Below are 21,051 nucleotides of genomic sequence, written 5' to 3' on the forward strand. Positions count from 1 at the left end.
GAGTTAGTCTGAGGCTAGTGGGACGATCAGACATGTGTCCTCAGTCACCTTACCTGGTCACACAGATGGGTAAACAGAGAGAGGGACAGAAGGCTATACGGGAAGATAGATGGAAGGATGGACAGACAGACAGGAAGGTAGACAGACAGAAATACAGACTGACTGACAGATTGACAGACTGACAGACTGACTGACTGACAGACTGACAGACTGACTGACAGATTGAATGACTAAAACAGTGGTAACGTGGGTGAGATAGATTGGTAGACTGAAGGATAGACAGAGGGGCAGCCAGTCAACCAGCCAGCTGGCCAGAGGCAGCCAGCCAGAGCCAGCCAACCAGCCAGCCAGCCAGCCAAAGCCAGACAGCCAGCCAGTGCCTCCCAGCCAGAGCCGGGGCAGCAAGAGCGAGCCAGCCAGTCAGAGCCAGCCAACCAGCCTGAGCCAGCTAGCCAGCCAGTCAGAGCCAGCCAACCAGCCTGAGCCAGCTAGCCAGCCAGTCAGAGCCAGCCAACCAGCCTGAGCCAGCTAGCCAGCCAGTCAGAGCCAGCCAACCAGCCTGAGCCAGCTAGCCAGCCAGTCAGAGCCAGCCAACCAGCCTGAGCCAGCTAGCCAGCCAGTCAGAGCCAGCCAACCAGCCTGAGCCAGCTAGCCAGCCAGTCAGAGCCAGCCAACCAGCCTGAGCCAGCTAGCCAGCCAGTCAGAGCCAGCCAACCAGCCTGAGCCAGCTAGCCAGCCAGTCAGAGCCAGCCAACCAGCTTGAGCCAGCTAGCCAGCCAGTCAGAGCCAGCCAGTCAGAGCCAGCCAACCAGCCTGAGCCAGCTAGCCAGCCAGCCAGAGACAGCCAACCAGCCTGAGCCAGCTAGCCAGCCAGCCAGACGGACAGACGGTCATGTCATACCTGTACAGTTGCCTCCGGAGCGGTCCAGCTCATAGCCGTCGTTACAGATACAGCGGAACATGCCGGGGATGTTCTTACACGTGCCAAACACACAGATATTCTGGAAGGTACACTCGTCAATGTCTGCAGAGAATCGTCAGGAGACAATGCAATCAACACATTTACCTTTTTACTTATTAATGGAAATTTTCTTCATGTATATATGCAGTTATTCATATTTTGCATGTCCAAAGTACACACACATTGGCCACTTTAATAAATAGATCACTAGTCACTTTAACAATGCCACTTTAATAATGTTCACATATCTTGCATCCTTCATCTCGTACTGTATTGTGTATACTGTATTTTATACCATCTATTGCATCTTGCCTATGCTGCTCTGTCATCGCTCATCCATATATTTATATGTATTTATTCTTATTCCCTTCCTTGACTTAGATCTGTGTGTATTAGGAAGTTGTTGTTGGAATTGTTAGATATTACTTGTTAGATATTACTGCACTATCGGGAACTAAAAGCACAAGCATTTCTCTACACACGCAATAACACTCTGCTAACCATGTGAACGTGACCAATACAATTTGATTTGATTTTGAGGGTGTACAGTATGTCATTGCACTCGTGTTCCCAATGACGCCCTTAGGGGAAATGTAGTATTGTACTTGGTATTGTTACGTATTTGACACAAACCTTCTTGTACAGGTTTGAATGAATAGAAACCTATATTGCATCAATAATGGCTCATCATTGGGGTGGCATTGGGCATTATGATGCTCTACACGATACGTGTTAAGTCGGCACTTGACGCTGATCTGGGATCAGTTAAAAATTTTCCCCTCTAATGGTTAAGGTTACGATAGTGGGAGGGGAAGCTGATCCTAGAGCTGTACCTAGAGGAAACTTCACCCCGGAGCTGCTATACACTCTATGAATGGACTGTGAGATAGATAGGGGACAGGTGCCAGGGACTCACCTTGGCAGGTGCGTCTGTCCGGGGCAGGGGTGAAGCCCATCTCACACTCACAGCGGTAACCCCCCAGGGTGTTGAGACACTGGCCGTTCTCACACAGATTCACGTTCTCTGCACACTCATCCTCGTCTGTCACCACATGGGGATCAAACAGGGTTAACATCATATCTTCAAGACAATTCAGTGATGGAGAAGGACATTGAATTGTTATACAGGCCAATGCCCATACATCCATGGTTGAGATGGGTCAGAGGGTCGGAAAGTGTTGATGATCCCTGGGTCAGAGGGTTGGAATGTGATGATGATTCCTGGGTTCAAGGGTTAAGAGGTCAGCGGGTCAGAGGGTCAGAGAGTTAGAATGTGTTGATGATCCCTGGGTCAGAGGGTTAGAATGTGTTGATGATCCCTGGGTCAGAGCGTCAGAGGTCAGAGGGTTAGAGGGTTAGAATGTGTTGATGATCCCTGGGTCAGAGGGTTAGAGGGTTAGAATGTGTTGATGATCCCTGGGTCAGAGGGTCAGAGGGTCAGAGAGTTAGAATGTGTTGATGATCCCTGGGTCAGAGGGTCAGAGGGTTAGAATGTGTTGATGATCCCTGGGTCAGAGGGTCAGAGGGTTAGAGAGTTAGAACGTGTTGATGATCCCGGGGTCAGAGGGTCAGAGGGTCAGAGAGTTAGAACGTGTTGATGATCCCTGGGTCAGAGGGTCAGAGAGTTACAGAGTTAGAACGTGTTGATGATCCCGGGGTCAGAGGGTCAGAGGGTCAGAGGGTTAGAATGTGTTGATGATCCCTGGGTCAGAGGGTCAGAGGGTTAGAATGTGTTGATGATCCCTGGGTCAGAGGGTCAGAGAGTTAGAATGTGTTGATGATCCCTGGGTCAGAGGGTCAGAGAATTAGAATGTGTTGATGATCCCTGGGTCAGAGGGTCAGAGAGTTACAGAGTTAGAACGTGTTGATTATCTCGGGGTCAGAGGGTCAGAGGGTTAGAATGTGTTGATGATCCCTGGGTCAGAGGGTCAGAGAGTTAGAATGTGTTGATGATCCCTGGGTCAGAGGGTCAGATAGTTAGAATGTGTTGATGATCCCTGGGTCAGAGGGTCAGAGAGTCAGAGAGTAGAATGTGTTGATGATCCCTGGGTCAGAGGGTCAGAGAGTTAGAATGTGTTGATGATCCCTGGGTCAGAGGGTCAGAGAGTTAGAATGTGTTGATGATCCCTGGGTCAGAGGGTCAGAGGGTTAAAGGTTTGGAGGGTCGGGGAGGAATGTGTTGCTTTCGTTAAAAGCCTCTACTAAATTACTATACACAAACATCTATTTATTTACAAATAAAGCATTTAAGAGAATTCAATTAACTGAATGTGAAAATATATGGCCTTAGTATTGGTTATTACTAGAACACAGTACATAACAGTACCTAACACTGGTTATGACATGAACACCAACAGTAGCATGGACAATACGGACAAGCCAACACTCTGCAGCTGTTTAACGGTTACCACAGTAAAATACACTGAGTGTACAAAACATTAAGAACACCTGCACTTTCCATGACATAGCGTGACCAGGTGAATCCAGGTGGAACCTATGATCCCTTATTGCTGTCACTTGTTAAATCCACTTCAATCAGTGTAGATGAAGGGGAGACAAAATATGTAAGTGCCTTTGAACGGGGCATGGTAGTAGATGTCAGGCACCCCGGTTTGTGTCAAGAACTGCAACGCTGCTGGGTTTTTCACGCTCAACAGTTTCCTGTGTGTATCAAGAATGATCCACCACCCAAAGGACATCCAGTCAACTTGACACAACTGTGGGAAGCATTGGAGTCAACATGGGACAGCATCCCTGTGGAACGCCTTTGACACCTTGTAGAGTCCATGCCCCAGCGAATTAAGGCTGTTCTGAGGGCAAAAGGGGGGATGCAAGTCAATATTAAGAAGGTGTTCTTAATGTTCGGTATACTCAGTGTAGACAGAGTGTGAGTGTGTTACCTGAACAGGTGAAGCCGTCTCCAGTGAAGCCCTCAGCGCAGGCGCAGCGGTAGGAGCCGGGTGTGTTCAGACACTTGGCGTTGGCACTGCAGTGGCTTGTTCCATTGGTGCACTCATCCATATCTACAATACACACACACACACACACACACACTCACCACTGGGCTAGGGCTCTACCCAAGTTCAAATCGGTCCAATCAGAAAATGTCTAGCAACCAATTTCCGTATAGAAAGAGTATTCATTCTCATTTTGCTATATTTTCGATACATGAGTTGAATCCTAGCTAATACAAATGAATTTCCAGAATGGATTGTATCAGAGCCTTGAGCAAGGTTCCAAACTGCCCCACGGCTGACTGCCCTACGGCTGACTGCCCCACGGCTGACTGCCCCACGGCTGACTGCCCCACGGCTGACAGTACCACGGCTGAAAGTACCACGGCTGACTGCCCCACGGCTGATACATGGCTGACTGATCCATAGCTGACTGATCCATAGCTGACTGCAACATGGCTGACTGCAACATGGCTGACTACAACATGGCTGACTGATCCATAGCTGACTGCAACATGGCTGACTGCAACACTGCTGACTGCAACATTGCTGACTGCAACATGGCTGACTGCAACATGGCTGACTACAACATGGCTGACTGATCCATAGCTGACTGCACCATGGCTGACTGATCCATAGCTGACTGATCCATAGCTGACTGATCCATAGCTGACTGCAACATGGCTGACTGCAACATGGCTGACTGCAACATGGCTGACTACAACATGGCTGACTGATCCATAGCTGACTGCAACACTGCTGACTGCAACATGGCTGACTGCAACATGGCTGACTGCAACATGGCTGACTGCAACATGGCTGACTCCAACATGGCTGACTACAACATGGCTGACTACAACATGGCTGACTACAACATGGCTGACTGCAACATGGCTGACTGCACCACAGCTGACTACAACATGGCTGACTGCAACACGGCTGACTACAACATGGCTGACTGCAACATGGCTGACTGCACCATAGCTGACTGCAACACGACTGACTGCAACACGTCTGACTGCACCACAGCTGACTGCAACATGGCTGACTGATCCATAGCTGACTGATACATAGCTGACTGATCCATAGCTGACTGATCCATAGCTGACTGCACCATAGCTGACTGCAACATGACTGACTGCAACATGGCTGACTGCAACATAGCTGACTGATCCATAGCTGACTGCACCATAGCTGACTGATCCATAGCTGACTGCACCATAGCTGACTGATCCATAGCTGACTGCACCATAGCTGACTGATCCATAGCTGACTGCACCACGGCTGACTGCACCATAGCTGACTGATCCATAGCTGACTGCATCATAGCTGACTGATCCATAGCTGTATGTGTGTATCGGGGAGTGGGGTAAAAGCAAAAAGTAATTTCCATGCAATGAATATGATCAAGTAGTCTTCTGCTTATGAAAGGGGATTGAATCCTTGCACTCAACATGACTATTGTGTTGATTGTTGTGTTCATCTGACCTTTGAACCCTATTTTAACCTCTTTTCTACCTGGATTCACAGTTCAAAAGGAATGCTGACTGTATGAATTAGCCAATCATTGTCTCACGTCAGACGGCGTCACTCCTACGACACGCTCGTCCCTCAACCGATATGTTTTAAAGGACGTGGAACTGATCTCTAAAAATCTAGATTTTGCCCATCCGCCTAACACTAGCTCCTAATTCTGAAAAAAATCACTCCGCTCTCGGTAGCTATGACGCACCAGTTGCTATGGCAAACCATGCTAGACCAGCTGAGCAAACCTGCTCCAGCTAGCAGCCTAGTGCAAGATGTTTGAAGGGCCATACAGTAGCTAGTTTGCCAGAAACCGACTGAATCCCTGTCAAGGCTCTGATGAAGATCGAAGATCTGAACATACATTTGCAACCATTAATGTATTTTGTGTTTTGCAGAGAAGTTGATTTGATTGATCATTATTTATTTGTTTCCCCCAAGATACAGTTCCTTTTTTTTGTCTAGTATCTGAGCCAGTGGAAAGTGTATACATTCAGAGTATGGACTGAGCAGATGGAGGTTGGAGGCTGGGGGCTCCTACCTATACAGTTGACTCCGTTTCCCACCCAGCCGACACGACAGGAACAGTGGAAGTCCCCGGGGGTGTTGATACAGTTGGCGTTGACGGCACAGTTGTGAGCCCCGATCTCACACTCATCCATGTCTACACAGAAGGAGTGACATTCAGTAATTCCAATACAGGACATCTCACAGAAGCCAGACATATTTGCTTTAATACATTTCAATAAATCCATAATTAATGTTGATTTACAGTACCAGTCAGAAGTTTGGACACACCTACTCATTCAATGGTTTTTCTTTATTTGTACTATTTTCTACATTGTACAATAATAGTTGAAGACATCAAAACTATGAAATAACACGTATGGAATCATGTAGTAACCAAAAAAGTGTTAAATCAAAATAGATGTGAGATTCTTCAAAGTAGCCACCCTTTGCCTTGATGACAGCTTTGCACACTCTCGGCATCCATTCAAATACTTTACTGAATACAAGACTATTTAATTTAATGAGTTCCAACACTCTACATCTTTATTTTGGTACTCATATGTACCAAATACCCTGAAGGTTATTCAACAAGCTATAGCTAATGGCTAAAGTTAATTGTGTAAAAACCTTCTATAAACAAACATAACTAGCTACCTTTCTTTGCCTGTTCACTAACTAGATACAGAGACTAGCTGCTTGACTTTCAACGTTAGCTAAAGTTAGCTAGCTAACTAATCAAAATGTCTGTTTGCATTAATTGATTGACCTCAGCTTGAATACCACCATATAGCTAGCTATCTGCAGTAGCCTAGGTTTGTTCTCAGCCACTTCTGTCAGCCTGTTGCAGGCAGCAACAGCTGTGTTGTTGCTCGACCCGGTTAGATAGAACTCTGTGAGATTCGTCTGAAAAGATGTTAGCAAAAAGGTAGCACATTGTTGGTTCTTAATAGACGAAAATGTGCACGCAAGGGCGATAAATTCTACATTTATTAAAACATTTTTTCAAGGTCACTTAATGGACGCTACTCTGAAATCTCCAACGACCCTGATACAAATCCAGCATGTGGTTCTTGGTAACGGCAGGACAGCTCATGACGAGAGGCGGGGACTGTGTTGTGTACCTCCGATCAAGTTGATTTGCGAATGTTCATCAACAATGTTGTCCTATTTGGCTTAGATATTGTGGCAGGGAGATTTGACTCTCTCTCACCTGTACATCCAGAAGTACCCTTCTTGACTGAGTAGCCAGGCTGACAGTGGCAGATGAACGATCCCTTGGTGTTCATAGATTTAGACAGAGGCCAAGTAGGCTACCGTGGCTATGTGAACATAATATAGGTCTACTAGAGTGATTTATATGACAAGACTACGTTAACATTTGTGTGGTGTTCAATGTAAGCCTACATTCTTGACATTTAGCCACACCACCATATGATCTGATATGTGTGTGTGTGTGTGTGCGCAGGTGTGCTCCCGTGTTCACGTGCACACGTGTGTGTATGAGTGCGGACGTGTGTGTACTTGTGTGTGAGTGTGCTCCCGTGTAAACGTGTGTGTATGAGTGTGTGTGTGTGTGCTCCTGTGTGTGTGTGTGTGTGTGTGTGTGTGTGTGTGTGTGTGTGTGTGCGCTCCTGTGTGTGTGCTCCTGTGTGTGCTCCTGTGCGTGCTCCTGTGTGTGTGCTCCTGTGTGTGTGTGTGTGAGTGTGCTCCCGTGTAAACGTGTGTGTATGAGTGTGTGTGTGTGTGTGTGTGTGTGTGTGTGTGTGTGTGTGTGTGTGTGTGTGTGTGTGTGTGTGTGTGTGTGTGTGTGTGTGTGTGTGTGTGTGTGTGTGTGTGTGTGTGTGTGCGTGTGTGTGTGCTCCTGTGTGTGTGTGTGTGTGTGTGTGTGTGTGTGTGTGTGTGTGTGTGTGTGTGTGTGTGTGTGTGCGTGTGTGTGTGTGTGCTCCTGTGCGTGTGTGTGTGTGTGTGTGTGTGTGTGTGTGTGTGTAGATACCTGTGCAGAGCCTCATGTTCAGGGCAGCCATAAAGCCGTCGTAGCACAGACAGTGGTAATCCCCTGGGATGTTAGTGCACTGTCCTCCGTCACATATGTCAGGCTCCTGCTCACACTCATCCACATCTGGAGACAGAGAGGGAGGGGGACGAGGGGGAAGCGAGGGAGAAGAACATGGGGGAGATGGCAGGGAGGAGTAAAAAAGAAGGAGAGAAATACAGAAAGTAGAGTGAGTTTGGGGAGAGAGAGAGTAAGAGAAAACAAGAGAGAAGGACAGTGAGTGAGGGAGGGAGGGTATAAAAGAGAAAGTTAGAGAGAGAGAGAGAGAGAGAGAGAGAAAGTTAGAGAGAGAGAGAAAGTTAGAGAGAGAGAGAGAGAGAGAGAGAGAGAGTGGAAAAAGAGCGAACGTTATTGAATGTAATATATAGCTAGCATGACATGTTAGCTAGCATGTTATTGAATGTAATAAATAGCTAGCATGACATGTTAGCTAGCATGTTATTGAATGTAATAAATAGCTAGCGTGACATGTTAGCTAGCATGTTATTGAATGTAATAAATAGCTAGCGTGACATGTTAGCTAGCATGTTATTGAATGTAATAAATAGCTAGCGTGACATGTTAGCTAGCATGTTATTGAATGTAATAAATAGCTAGCGTGACATGTTAGCTAGCATGTTATTGAATGTAATAAATAGCTAGCGTGACATGTTAGCTAGCATGTTATTGAATGTAATAAATAGCTAGCGTGACATGTTAGCTAGCATGTTATTGAATGTAATAAATAGCTAGCGTGACATGTTAGCTAGCATGTTATTGAATGTAATAAATAGCTAGCATGACATGTTAGCTAGCATGTTATTGAATGTAATAAATAGCTAGCATAACATGTTAGCTAGCATGTTATTGAATGTAATAAATAGCTAGCATAACATGTTAGCTAGCATGTTATTGAATGTAATAAATAGCTAGCGTGACATGTTAGCTAGCATGTTATTGAATGTAATAAATAGCTAGCATGACATGTTAGCTAGCATGTTATTGAATGTAATAAATAGCTAGCATGACATGTTAGCTAGCATGTTATTGAATGTAATAAATAGCTAGCGTGACATGTTAGCTAGCATGTTATTGAATGTAATAAATAGCTAGCATGACATGTTAGCTAGCATGTTATTGAACGTAATGTAACGACCCTGGGTTTATAAGCACTAGACATAACAGCCGGTGAGCAGCTGAGTAGAAAGTATGAGTCAACTTCAGTCATCAGCATCTCTGTCTGTTTGACTGGCTGAATGGTTGTCTGTATGACTGTCTGTATGACTGGCTGTATGACTGGTGGTCTGTCTGTATGTCTGACTGTCTGTCTGTATGACTGTCTGTATGACTGTTTGTCTGACTGTCTGACTGGCCGACTGGCTGACTGGCTGCTTGACTGGCTGTCTGGTTGACTGGCTGACTGTCTGTCTGTCCGTCTGGCTGACTGTCCGTCTGTAAGAGTGATGGCTGCCCTGGACTGTATACCTTTACACAATACCATCCAGGCACTATAGGCTGGAATGGGGATGCCAGAGTTAGGGGTTACATACAGTACAGTACAGGTGGCTATGCTGTACACTGTGTACTGCAGGTGGTTTCAATATTGCTTGAATGAATATATCATACAGAGAGCCAGGGTTATAGAAGTGGTGGGATTGCATTATGCCCTTATTTTGAAATGTTGTCTTTAACAGCGGAGTCAATTCCGTTTGAACTTTATGAATGGAATTTGACAAATTAAGTAACCAGGTATTTTACTCACATACTGTATATAGTAACCAGGTATTATATACTGTATAGAGTAACCAGGTATTATATACTGTATTTAGTAACCAGGTATTATATACTGTATAGAGTAACCAGGTAGTATATACTGTATAGAGTAACCAGGTATTATATACTGTATAGAGTAACCAGGTATTATATACTGTATATAGTAACCAGGTATTATATACTGTATATAGTAACCAGGTATTATATACTGTATAGAGTAACCAGGTATTATATACTGTATAGAGTAACCAGGTATTATATACTGTATATAGTAACCAGGTATTATATACTGTATATAGTAACCAGGTATTATATACTGTATATAGTAACCAGGTATTATATACTGTATATAGTAACCAGGTATTATATACTGTATATAGTAACCAGGTATTATATACTGTATATAGTAACCAGGTATTATATACTGTATATAGTAACCAGGTATTATATACTGTATAGAGTAACCAGGTATTATATACTGTATAGAGTAACCAGGTATTATATACTGTATAGAGTAACCAGGTATTATATACTGTATAGAGTAACCAGGTATTATATACTGTATAGAGTAACCAGGTATTATATACTGTATAGAGTAACCAGGTATTATATACTGTATAGAGTAACCAGGTATTATATACTGTATAGAGTAACCAGGTATTATATACTGTATTTAGTAACCAGGTATTATATACTGTATAGAGTAACCAGGTATTATATACTGTATAGAGTAACCAGGTATTATATACTGTATAGAGTAACCAGGTATTATATACTGTATAGAGTAACCAGGTATTATATACTGTATAGAGTAACCAGGTATTATATACTGTATAGAGTAACCAGGTATTATATACTGTATTTAGTAACCAGGTATTATATACTGTATATAGTAACCAGGTATTATATACTGTATAGAGTAACCAGGTATTATATACTGTATAGAGTAACCAGGTATTATATACTGTATTTAGTAACCAGGTATTATATACTGTATATAGTAACCAGGTATTATATACTGTATAGAGTAACCAGGTATTATATACTGTATAGAGTAACCAGGTATTATATACTGTATAGAGTAACCAGGTATTATATACTGTATAGAGTAACCAGGTATTATATACTGTATAGAGTAACCAGGTATTATATACTGTATAGAGTAACCAGGTATTATATACTGTATAGAGTAACCAGGTATTATATACTGTATAGAGTAACCAGGTATTATATACTGTATAGAGTAACAAGGTAGTATATACTATATAGAGTAACCAGATATTATATACTGTATAGAGTTACCAGGTATTATATACTGTATAGAGTAACCAGGTATTATATACTGTATAGAGTAACCAGGTATTATATACTGTATAGAGTAACCAGGTATTATATACTGTATAGAGTAACCAGGTATTATATACTGTATAGAGTGACCAGATATTATATACTGTATAGAGTAACCAGGTATTATATACTGTATAGAGTAACCAGGTAGTATAAACTGTATAGAGTAACCAGGTAGTTTACTCACATACTGTATAGAGTAACCAGGTATTATATACTGTATATAGTAACCAGGTAGTATAAACTGTATAGAGTAACCAGGTAATTTACTCACATACTGTATAGAGTAACCAGGTATTATATACTGTATTTAGTAACCAGGTATTATATACTGTATATAGTAACCAGATATTATAGACTGTATAGAGTAACCAGGTATTATATACTGTATAGAGTAACCAGGTATTATATACTGTATAGAGTAACCAGGTATTATATACTGTATAGAGTAACCAGGTATTATATACTGTATAGAGTAACCAGGTATTATATACTGTATAGAGTAACCAGGTATTATATACTGTATATAGTAACCAGGTATTATATACTGTATAGAGTAACCAGGTATTATATACTGTATAGAGTAACCAGGTATAATATACTGTATAGAGTAACCAGGTATTATATACTGTATTTAGTAACCAGGTATTATATACTGTATATAGTAACCAGGTATTATATACTGTATAGAGTAACCAGGTATTATATACTGTATAGAGTAACCAGGTATTATATACTGTATAGAGTAACCAGGTATTATATACTGTATAGAGTAACCAGGTATTATATACTGTATATAGTAACCAGGGATTATATACTGTATAGAGTAACCAGGTATTATATACTGTATAGAGTAACCAGGTATTATATACTGTATAGAGTAACCAGGTATTATATACTGTATAGAGTAACAAGGTATTATATACTATATAGAGTAACCAGATATTATATACTGTATAGAGTAACCAGGTATTATATACTGTATAGAGTAACCAGGTATTATATACTGTATAGAGTAACCAGGTATTATATACTGTATAGAGTAACCAGGTATTATATACTGTATAGAGTAACCAGGTATTATATACTGTATAGAGTAACCAGGTATTATATACTGTATAGAGTAACCAGGTATTATATACTGTATAGAGTAACCAGGTAGTATAAACTGTATAGAGTAACCAGGTATTATATACTGTATATAGTAACCAGGTAGTATAAACTGTATAGAGTAACCAGGTAATTTACTCACATACTGTATAGAGTAACCAGGTATTATATACTGTATTTAGTAACCAGGTATTATATACTGTATATAGTAACCAGATATTATAGACTGTATATAGTAACCAGGTAGTATAAACTGTATAGAGTAACCAGGTAATTTACTCACATACTGTATAGAGTAACCAGGTATTATAGACTGTATAGAGTAACCAGTTATGATATACTGTATAGAGTAACCAGGTATTATATACTGTATAGAGTAACCAGGTATTATATACTGTATAGAGTAACAAGGTATTATATACTATATAGAGTAACCAGATATTATATACTGTATAGAGTAACCAGGTATTATATACTGTATAGAGTAACCAGGTATTATATACTGTATAGAGTAACCAGGTATTATATACTGTATAGAGTAACCAGGTATTATATACTGTATAGAGTAACCAGGTATTATATACTGTATAGAGTAACCAGGTATTATATACTGTATAGAGTAACCAGGTATTATATACTGTATAGAGTAACCAGGTATTATATACTGTATAGAGTAACCAGGTATTATATACTGTATTTAGTAACCAGGTATTATATACTGTATAGAGTAACCAGGTATTATATACTGTATAGAGTAACCAGGTATTATATACTGTATAGAGTAACCAGGTATTATATACTGTATAGAGTAACCAGGTATTATATACTGTATAGAGTAACCAGGTATTATATACTGTATAGAGTAACCAGGTATTATATACTGTATTTAGTAACCAGGTATTATATACTGTATATAGTAACCAGGTATTATATACTGTATAGAGTAACCAGGTATTATATACTGTATAGAGTAACCAGGTATTATATACTGTATTTAGTAACCAGGTATTATATACTGTATATAGTAACCAGGTATTATATACTGTATAGAGTAACCAGGTATTATATACTGTATAGAGTAACCAGGTATTATATACTGTATAGAGTAACCAGGTATTATATACTGTATAGAGTAACCAGGTATTATATACTGTATAGAGTAACCAGGTATTATATACTGTATAGAGTAACCAGGTATTATATACTGTATAGAGTAACCAGGTATTATATACTGTATAGAGTAACCAGGTATTATATACTGTATAGAGTAACAAGGTAGTATATACTATATAGAGTAACCAGATATTATATACTGTATAGAGTTACCAGGTATTATATACTGTATAGAGTAACCAGGTATTATATACTGTATAGAGTAACCAGGTATTATATACTGTATAGAGTAACCAGGTATTATATACTGTATAGAGTAACCAGGTATTATATACTGTATAGAGTGACCAGATATTATATACTGTATAGAGTAACCAGGTATTATATACTGTATAGAGTAACCAGGTAGTATAAACTGTATAGAGTAACCAGGTAGTTTACTCACATACTGTATAGAGTAACCAGGTATTATATACTGTATATAGTAACCAGGTAGTATAAACTGTATAGAGTAACCAGGTAATTTACTCACATACTGTATAGAGTAACCAGGTATTATATACTGTATTTAGTAACCAGGTATTATATACTGTATATAGTAACCAGATATTATAGACTGTATAGAGTAACCAGGTATTATATACTGTATAGAGTAACCAGGTATTATATACTGTATAGAGTAACCAGGTATTATATACTGTATAGAGTAACCAGGTATTATATACTGTATAGAGTAACCAGGTATTATATACTGTATAGAGTAACCAGGTATTATATACTGTATATAGTAACCAGGTATTATATACTGTATAGAGTAACCAGGTATTATATACTGTATAGAGTAACCAGGTATAATATACTGTATAGAGTAACCAGGTATTATATACTGTATTTAGTAACCAGGTATTATATACTGTATATAGTAACCAGGTATTATATACTGTATAGAGTAACCAGGTATTATATACTGTATAGAGTAACCAGGTATTATATACTGTATAGAGTAACCAGGTATTATATACTGTATAGAGTAACCAGGTATTATATACTGTATATAGTAACCAGGGATTATATACTGTATAGAGTAACCAGGTATTATATACTGTATAGAGTAACCAGGTATTATATACTGTATAGAGTAACCAGGTATTATATACTGTATAGAGTAACAAGGTATTATATACTATATAGAGTAACCAGATATTATATACTGTATAGAGTAACCAGGTATTATATACTGTATAGAGTAACCAGGTATTATATACTGTATAGAGTAACCAGGTATTATATACTGTATAGAGTAACCAGGTATTATATACTGTATAGAGTAACCAGGTATTATATACTGTATAGAGTAACCAGGTATTATATACTGTATAGAGTAACCAGGTATTATATACTGTATAGAGTAACCAGGTAGTATAAACTGTATAGAGTAACCAGGTATTATATACTGTATATAGTAACCAGGTAGTATAAACTGTATAGAGTAACCAGGTAATTTACTCACATACTGTATAGAGTAACCAGGTATTATATACTGTATTTAGTAACCAGGTATTATATACTGTATATAGTAACCAGATATTATAGACTGTATATAGTAACCAGGTAGTATAAACTGTATAGAGTAACCAGGTAATTTACTCACATACTGTATAGAGTAACCAGGTATTATAGACTGTATAGAGTAACCAGGTATGATATACTGTATAGAGTAACCAGGTATTATATACTGTATAGAGTAACCAGGTATTATATACTGTATAGAGTAACAAGGTATTATATACTATATAGAGTAACCAGATATTATATACTGTATAGAGTAACCAGGTATTATATACTGTATAGAGTAACCAGGTATTATATACTGTATAGAGTAACCAGGTATTATATACTGTATAGAGTAACCAGGTATTATATACTGTATAGAGTAACCAGGTATTATATACTGTATAGAGTAACCAGGTAGTATAAACTGTATAGAGTAACCAGGTAGTTTACTCACATACTGTATAGAGTAACCAGGTATTATATACTGTATATAGTAACCAGGTAGTATAAACTGTATAGAGTAACCAGGTAATTTACTCACATACTGTATAGAGTAACCAGGTATTATATACTGTATTTAGTAACCAGGTATTATATACTGTATATAGTAACCAGATATTATAGACTGTATATAGTAACCAGGTAGTATAAACTGTATAGAGTAACCAGGTAATTTACTCACATACTGTATAGAGTAACCAGGTATTATATACTGTATTTAGTAACCAGGTATTATATACTGTATATAGTAACCAGGTATTATATACTGTATAGAGTAACCAGGTATTTTACTCACTTACTGTATAGAGTAACCAGGTAGTACAAACTGTATATAGTAACCAGGTAGTACAGACTGTATATAGTAACCAGGTAGTACAGACTGTATATAGTAACCAGATAGTACAGACTGTTTAGAGTAACCAGGTAGTACAGACTGTATATAGTAACCAGGTAGTACAGACTGTTTAGAGTAGATGAGAATTGAAAGGATGTGTTTACCAGAACAGCTTCTCTCGTCTGTCATCAGTGCATAGCCATTGTTGCAGCTACACGTATAACTCCCCTCTGAGTTGGTGCAGTGCAGGTCACAGCCGCCATTCTCAATGGTACACTCATCAATATCTGAAAAAAACACACACACAGTTGGTCTTATTGAATGAAAACGAAGGAAAACAGGCTAGGAACAACTTACGGAAACAGGCTAGGAACAACAAAGGAAACAGGTTAGGAACAACTTACGGAAACAGGTGAAACAACTTATCTACCCTCTCACAGGTGTCATTTTTTATTGTATGTGAAGCAATACAAAATAAAAGTAATTTCCCACAATGTAATGTAATAAATAGCTAGCATGACATGTTAGCTAGCATGTTATTGAATGTAATAAATAGCTAGCATAACATGTTAGCTAGCATGGTATTGAATGTAATAAATAGCTAGCATAACATGTTAGCTAGCATGTTATTGAATGTAATAAATAGCTAGCATGACATGTTAACTAGCATGTTATTGAATGTAATAAATAGCTAGCATGACATGTTAGCTAGCATGTTATTGAACGTAATAAACATCTAGCATGACATGTTAGCTAGCATGTTACTGAATGTAATAAATAGCTAGCATAACATGTTAGCTAGCATGTTATTGAATGTAATAAATAGCTAGCATGACATGTTAGCTAGCATGTTATTGAATGTAATAAATAGCTAGCATGACATGTTAGCTAGCATGTTATTGAATGTAATACATATATAGCATGACATGTTAGCTAGCATGTTATTGAATGTAATACATATATAGCATGACATGTTAGCTAGCATGTTATTGAATGTAATACATATATAGCATGACATGTTAGCTAGCATGTTATTGAATGTAATACATATATAGCATGACATGTTAGCTAGCATGTTATTGAATGTAATACATATATAGCATGACATGTTAGCTAGAATGTTATTGAATGTAATAAATAGCTAGCATGTTATTGAATGTAATAAATAGCTAGCATGTTATTGAATGTAATAAATAGCTAGCATGTTATTGAATGTAATAAATAGCTAGCATGTTATTGAATGTAATAAATAGCTAGCATGTTATTGAATGCAATAAATAGCTAGCATGTTATTGAATGCAATAAATAGCTAGCATGTTATTGAATGTAATAAATAGCTAGCATGTTATTGAATGTAATAAATAGCTAGCATGTTATTGAATGTAATAAATAGCTAGCATGTTATTGAATGTAATAAATAGCTAGCATGTTATTGAATGTAATAAATAGCTAGCATGTTATTGAATGTAATAAATAGCTAGCATGTTATTGAATGTAATAAATAGCTAGCATGTTATTGAATGCAATAAATAGCTAGCATGTTATTGAATGTAATAAATAGCTAGCATGTTATTGAATGCAATAAATAGCTAGCATGTTATTGAATGCAATAGCTCTAAGATTGATTTCTCAAGAGTACAAAAGAAAAACAGAACTTTAGAACATGTAAACCTGAGTAAATGGCACGTAGCATGACATCATATATAACATGTGACTCATCTTTTATGTTGTAAGGTAGAGTTTAATGACCATACCTATGCAGCTCTGTCTGTCAGGAGTTGCTTGGTAACCAGAGTCACATGAGCAGTGGTAGGTACCGGCCACATTCACACACTGGCCGTTCCGACACAAGCTGACGCTCTGCTCGCACTCGTTGTAATCTGTGTAAGATAACATTCGTGAACACATGCTAAATTACTCAAAATGTAAATAAATATATCCAAATAAACGTAATAATAATAATCCAAGCAAAAAAAGAAACGTCCCTTTTCAGGACCCTGTCTTTCAAAGATAATTCGTAAAATTCCCAAAAACTTCACAGATCTTCATTTTAAAGGGTTTAAACACTGTTTCCCATGCTTGTTCAATGAACCATAAACAATAAATGAACATGCACCTGTGGAACGGTCATTAAGACACTAACAGTTTACAGACGGTAGGCAATTAAAGTCATAGTTATGAAAATTTAGGACACTAAAGAGGCCTTTCTACTGACTCTGAAAAACACCAAAAGAAAGATGCCCAGGGTCCCTGCTCATCTGCGTGAACGTGCCTTAGACATGCTGCAAGGAGGCATGAGGACTGCAGATGTGGCCAGGCAAAAAATTGCAATGTCTGTACTGTGAGACGCCTAAGACAGCGTTACAGGGAGACAGGACAGACAGCTGATTGTCCTCGCAGTGGCAGACCACGTGTAACAACACCTGCACAGGATCGGTACATCTGAACATCACGCCTGCGGGACAGGTACAGGATGGCAACAACATCTGCCCGAGTTACACCAGGAACGCACAATCCCTCCATCAGTGCTCAGACTGTCCGCAATAGGCTGAGAGAGGCTGGACTGAGGGCTTGTAGGCCTGTTGTAAGGCGGGTCCTCACCAGACATCAGCAACAACGTCGCCGATGGGCACAAACCCACCGTTGCTGGACCAGACAGGACTGGCAAAAAGTGCTCTTCTCTGACGAGTTGCGCTTTTGTCTCACCAGGGGTGATGGTCAGATTCGCGTTTATCAATGACGTAATGAACGTTACACCGAGGCCTGTACTCTGGAGCGGGATCGATTTGGAGGTAGAGGTTCCGTCATGGTCTGGGGCGGTGTATCACAGCATCATCGGACTGAGCTTGTTGTCATTGCAGGCAATCTCAACGCTGTGTGTTACAGGGAAGACATCCTCCTCCCTCATGTGGTACCCTTCCTGCAGGCTCATCCTGACATGACCCTCCAGCATGACAATGCCACCAGCCATACTGCTCGTTCTGTGCATGACTTCCTGCAAGACAGGAATGTCAGTGTTCTGTCATGGCCAGCGAAGAGCCCAGATCTCAATCTCATTGAGCACGTCTGGGACCTGTTGGATCGAAGGGTGAGAGCAAGAGCCACTACCCCCAGAAATGTCCGGGAACTTGCAGGTGCCTTGGTGGAAGAGTGGGGTAACATCTCACAGCAAGAACTGGCAAATCTGGTGCAGTCCATGAGGAGATGCACTGCAGTACTTAATGCAGCTGGTGGCCACACCAGATACTGACTGTTACTTTTGATTTTGACCCCCCCTTTGTTAAGGAACACATTATTCCATTTCTGTTAGTCACATGTCTGTGGAACTTGTTCAGTTTATGTCTCAGTTGTTGAATCTTGTTATGTTCATACAAATATTTATACATGCTATGTTTGCTGAAAATAAACGCAGTTGACAGTGAGAGGACATTTATTTTTGTAGTGTCGATTTCCCACACACCGATTAAGCCTAATTCTGGGTTAAACAGTATGCACAACGGAGAATCTTCATTGAAAGGGTTTACATTGTACTGTATCAATATTTGTGTTAAGAAAAGGACAATTTGAGAAGATAAGAGAGCGAGCGAGCGGTGGGAAAAATGTCCGCTAATATAAATGTCACAAAAGAAAAACAAGACATCAGGTGATTAGCCTTATGACCTGGCAATGCAATGACCTAGTAACACTGTACATAACCTACTCAGAAGGAACTAGAGGTGAATGACAACATTTGATGGGGCCTTAAAGGGGAACTCTGTGATTCAAACAACGACAAAGTGGGCACCCCACCATTTTTGAGGGGTAAACAACTGATGGATGGGGCTCAAGAAATGTAACCAGTCATAAATTCATAGTGGGAGCTATGGAGGCAAGGACCGACCATTCATTGTATCAAACGTATAGCTTTAACCATGTTTTGAAGCTATACAGTGTTTGTTTACATTTACATTGTTTACAAACAATGGAGTAAAACAATTTAATATTTTGGGTTCTGATGGGGTACGTCAGTTGAACTAAGCTCATTGGGCATTAATTAGTTATATCCTTAAATAATCAATGGCTATATATCATTTAAGGCCAGGCACCACAGGATAAAATTACATGTATTATTATATTATATATATTATATTAGTATTTTCAAAAAGTACAAATAAGAATGTCAAAAAGTTGATGTCAATTTATATTTTTGTTTGTTTATCATACTACCGTCATTGTCACACCCTGACCATAGTTTGCTTTGTATGTTTCTATGTTTTGGTTGGTCAGGGTGTGATCTGAGTGGGCATTCTATGTTGGATGTCTTGTTTGTCTATTTCTATGTCTGGCCTGATCTGGTTCTCAATCAGAGGCAGGTGTTAGTCATTGTCTCTGATTGGGAACCATATTTAGGTAGCCTGGGTGTCACTGTGTGTTTGTGGGTGATTGTTCCTGTCTCTGTGTTTTGCACCAGATAGGGCTGTTTTTGGTTTTCCACGTTTATTGTTTTTGTTAGTTTATTCATGTCTAGTGTCTTTATTAAAAAACATGAATAACCACCACGCTGCGTTTTGGTCCGCCTCTCCTTCACCTAAAGAGAACCGTTACAGTCATCAAAATGTCATGAATTGTAACCCCTTTTAAATGGACTTACATTCATAATTTCGAAGCTCACTACATTGAATCACACATCATTTAAAGGCCCATTTTATAGATAATGTTACAAACTGGAGTCTGGACTATGTGTAGTAACTTACTTTGAAGAGATGAGGATTTGATTTAAATAGGTGTTTGATAGTCTGAATTCTGTGTCTTGGTCTTTAACTGCCATTTTCCAAAAGTCAGAATCTTCCCAATAGCCAACAAATTTTTCTCAGCTTCAGAAACATCTGTTTTTACCTAAATGTGTGTGGCTATCCACAGATGTGTTCTCCACTTAAACATAGGAAATTGTTGATATTTTGTCAATTTCTTTCTCTAGATGACATTTTTTTCTGAAAAATGTGACAAAAACAAGAACCCACCATGTCTAATGAGAAGAACCCTACATGTCTAATGAGAAGAACCCTAGATGTTGTTGAGGAGAACCCTGCGCTTTGCCAGTGTGTGTCTAGGCGACCTGCCCCTCCCCCCTCCCAGACAGAGGCTACTGTACTGACCGTACAAGCTTGATTCAGAAGATAGGAAGAGACATTATTTAATTGGCTAGAGAAGAATGGATTACCTTTTCAATGCTAGTTAAGGATACTATAGGTATAATTATCACATTTGACGATGGATTTATTAACTACAAAAAACCAAGATGTGTTTTTAATTCTGGTGCCGCTCTGCACACACAAGCTTTGTTAACTAAACTAGCTTT

General features: G+C 39.4%; 1 protein-coding gene across 1 annotated transcript in view; it reads right to left on the minus strand.

Annotated features, from left to right (window-relative positions):
- Positions 1 to 21,051, minus strand: part of LOC139404746 (fibrillin-2-like) — a gene marked incomplete at its 3' end in the record, with an annotated part of 232,358 nt that overhangs the window by 82,326 nt on the left and 128,981 nt on the right. The window contains exons 27-34 of the mRNA XM_071147349.1: positions 17,468 to 17,593; positions 15,878 to 16,000; positions 7,943 to 8,068; positions 7,160 to 7,240; positions 5,981 to 6,103; positions 3,862 to 3,984; positions 1,878 to 2,003; positions 902 to 1,024 (exon numbers count right to left, since the gene is read on the minus strand). Coding sequence (XP_071003450.1) covers positions 902 to 1,024; positions 1,878 to 2,003; positions 3,862 to 3,984; positions 5,981 to 6,103; positions 7,160 to 7,240; positions 7,943 to 8,068; positions 15,878 to 16,000; positions 17,468 to 17,593 — 951 coding nt within the window. The remainder of the gene's footprint in view (positions 1 to 901; positions 1,025 to 1,877; positions 2,004 to 3,861; positions 3,985 to 5,980; positions 6,104 to 7,159; positions 7,241 to 7,942; positions 8,069 to 15,877; positions 16,001 to 17,467; positions 17,594 to 21,051) is intronic.

The sequence above is a fragment of the Oncorhynchus clarkii genome, unplaced genomic scaffold (assembly GCF_045791955.1).
Source record: "Oncorhynchus clarkii lewisi isolate Uvic-CL-2024 unplaced genomic scaffold, UVic_Ocla_1.0 unplaced_contig_1240_pilon_pilon, whole genome shotgun sequence".
NCBI classification, from domain to species: Eukaryota; Metazoa; Chordata; class Actinopteri; order Salmoniformes; family Salmonidae; genus Oncorhynchus; species Oncorhynchus clarkii.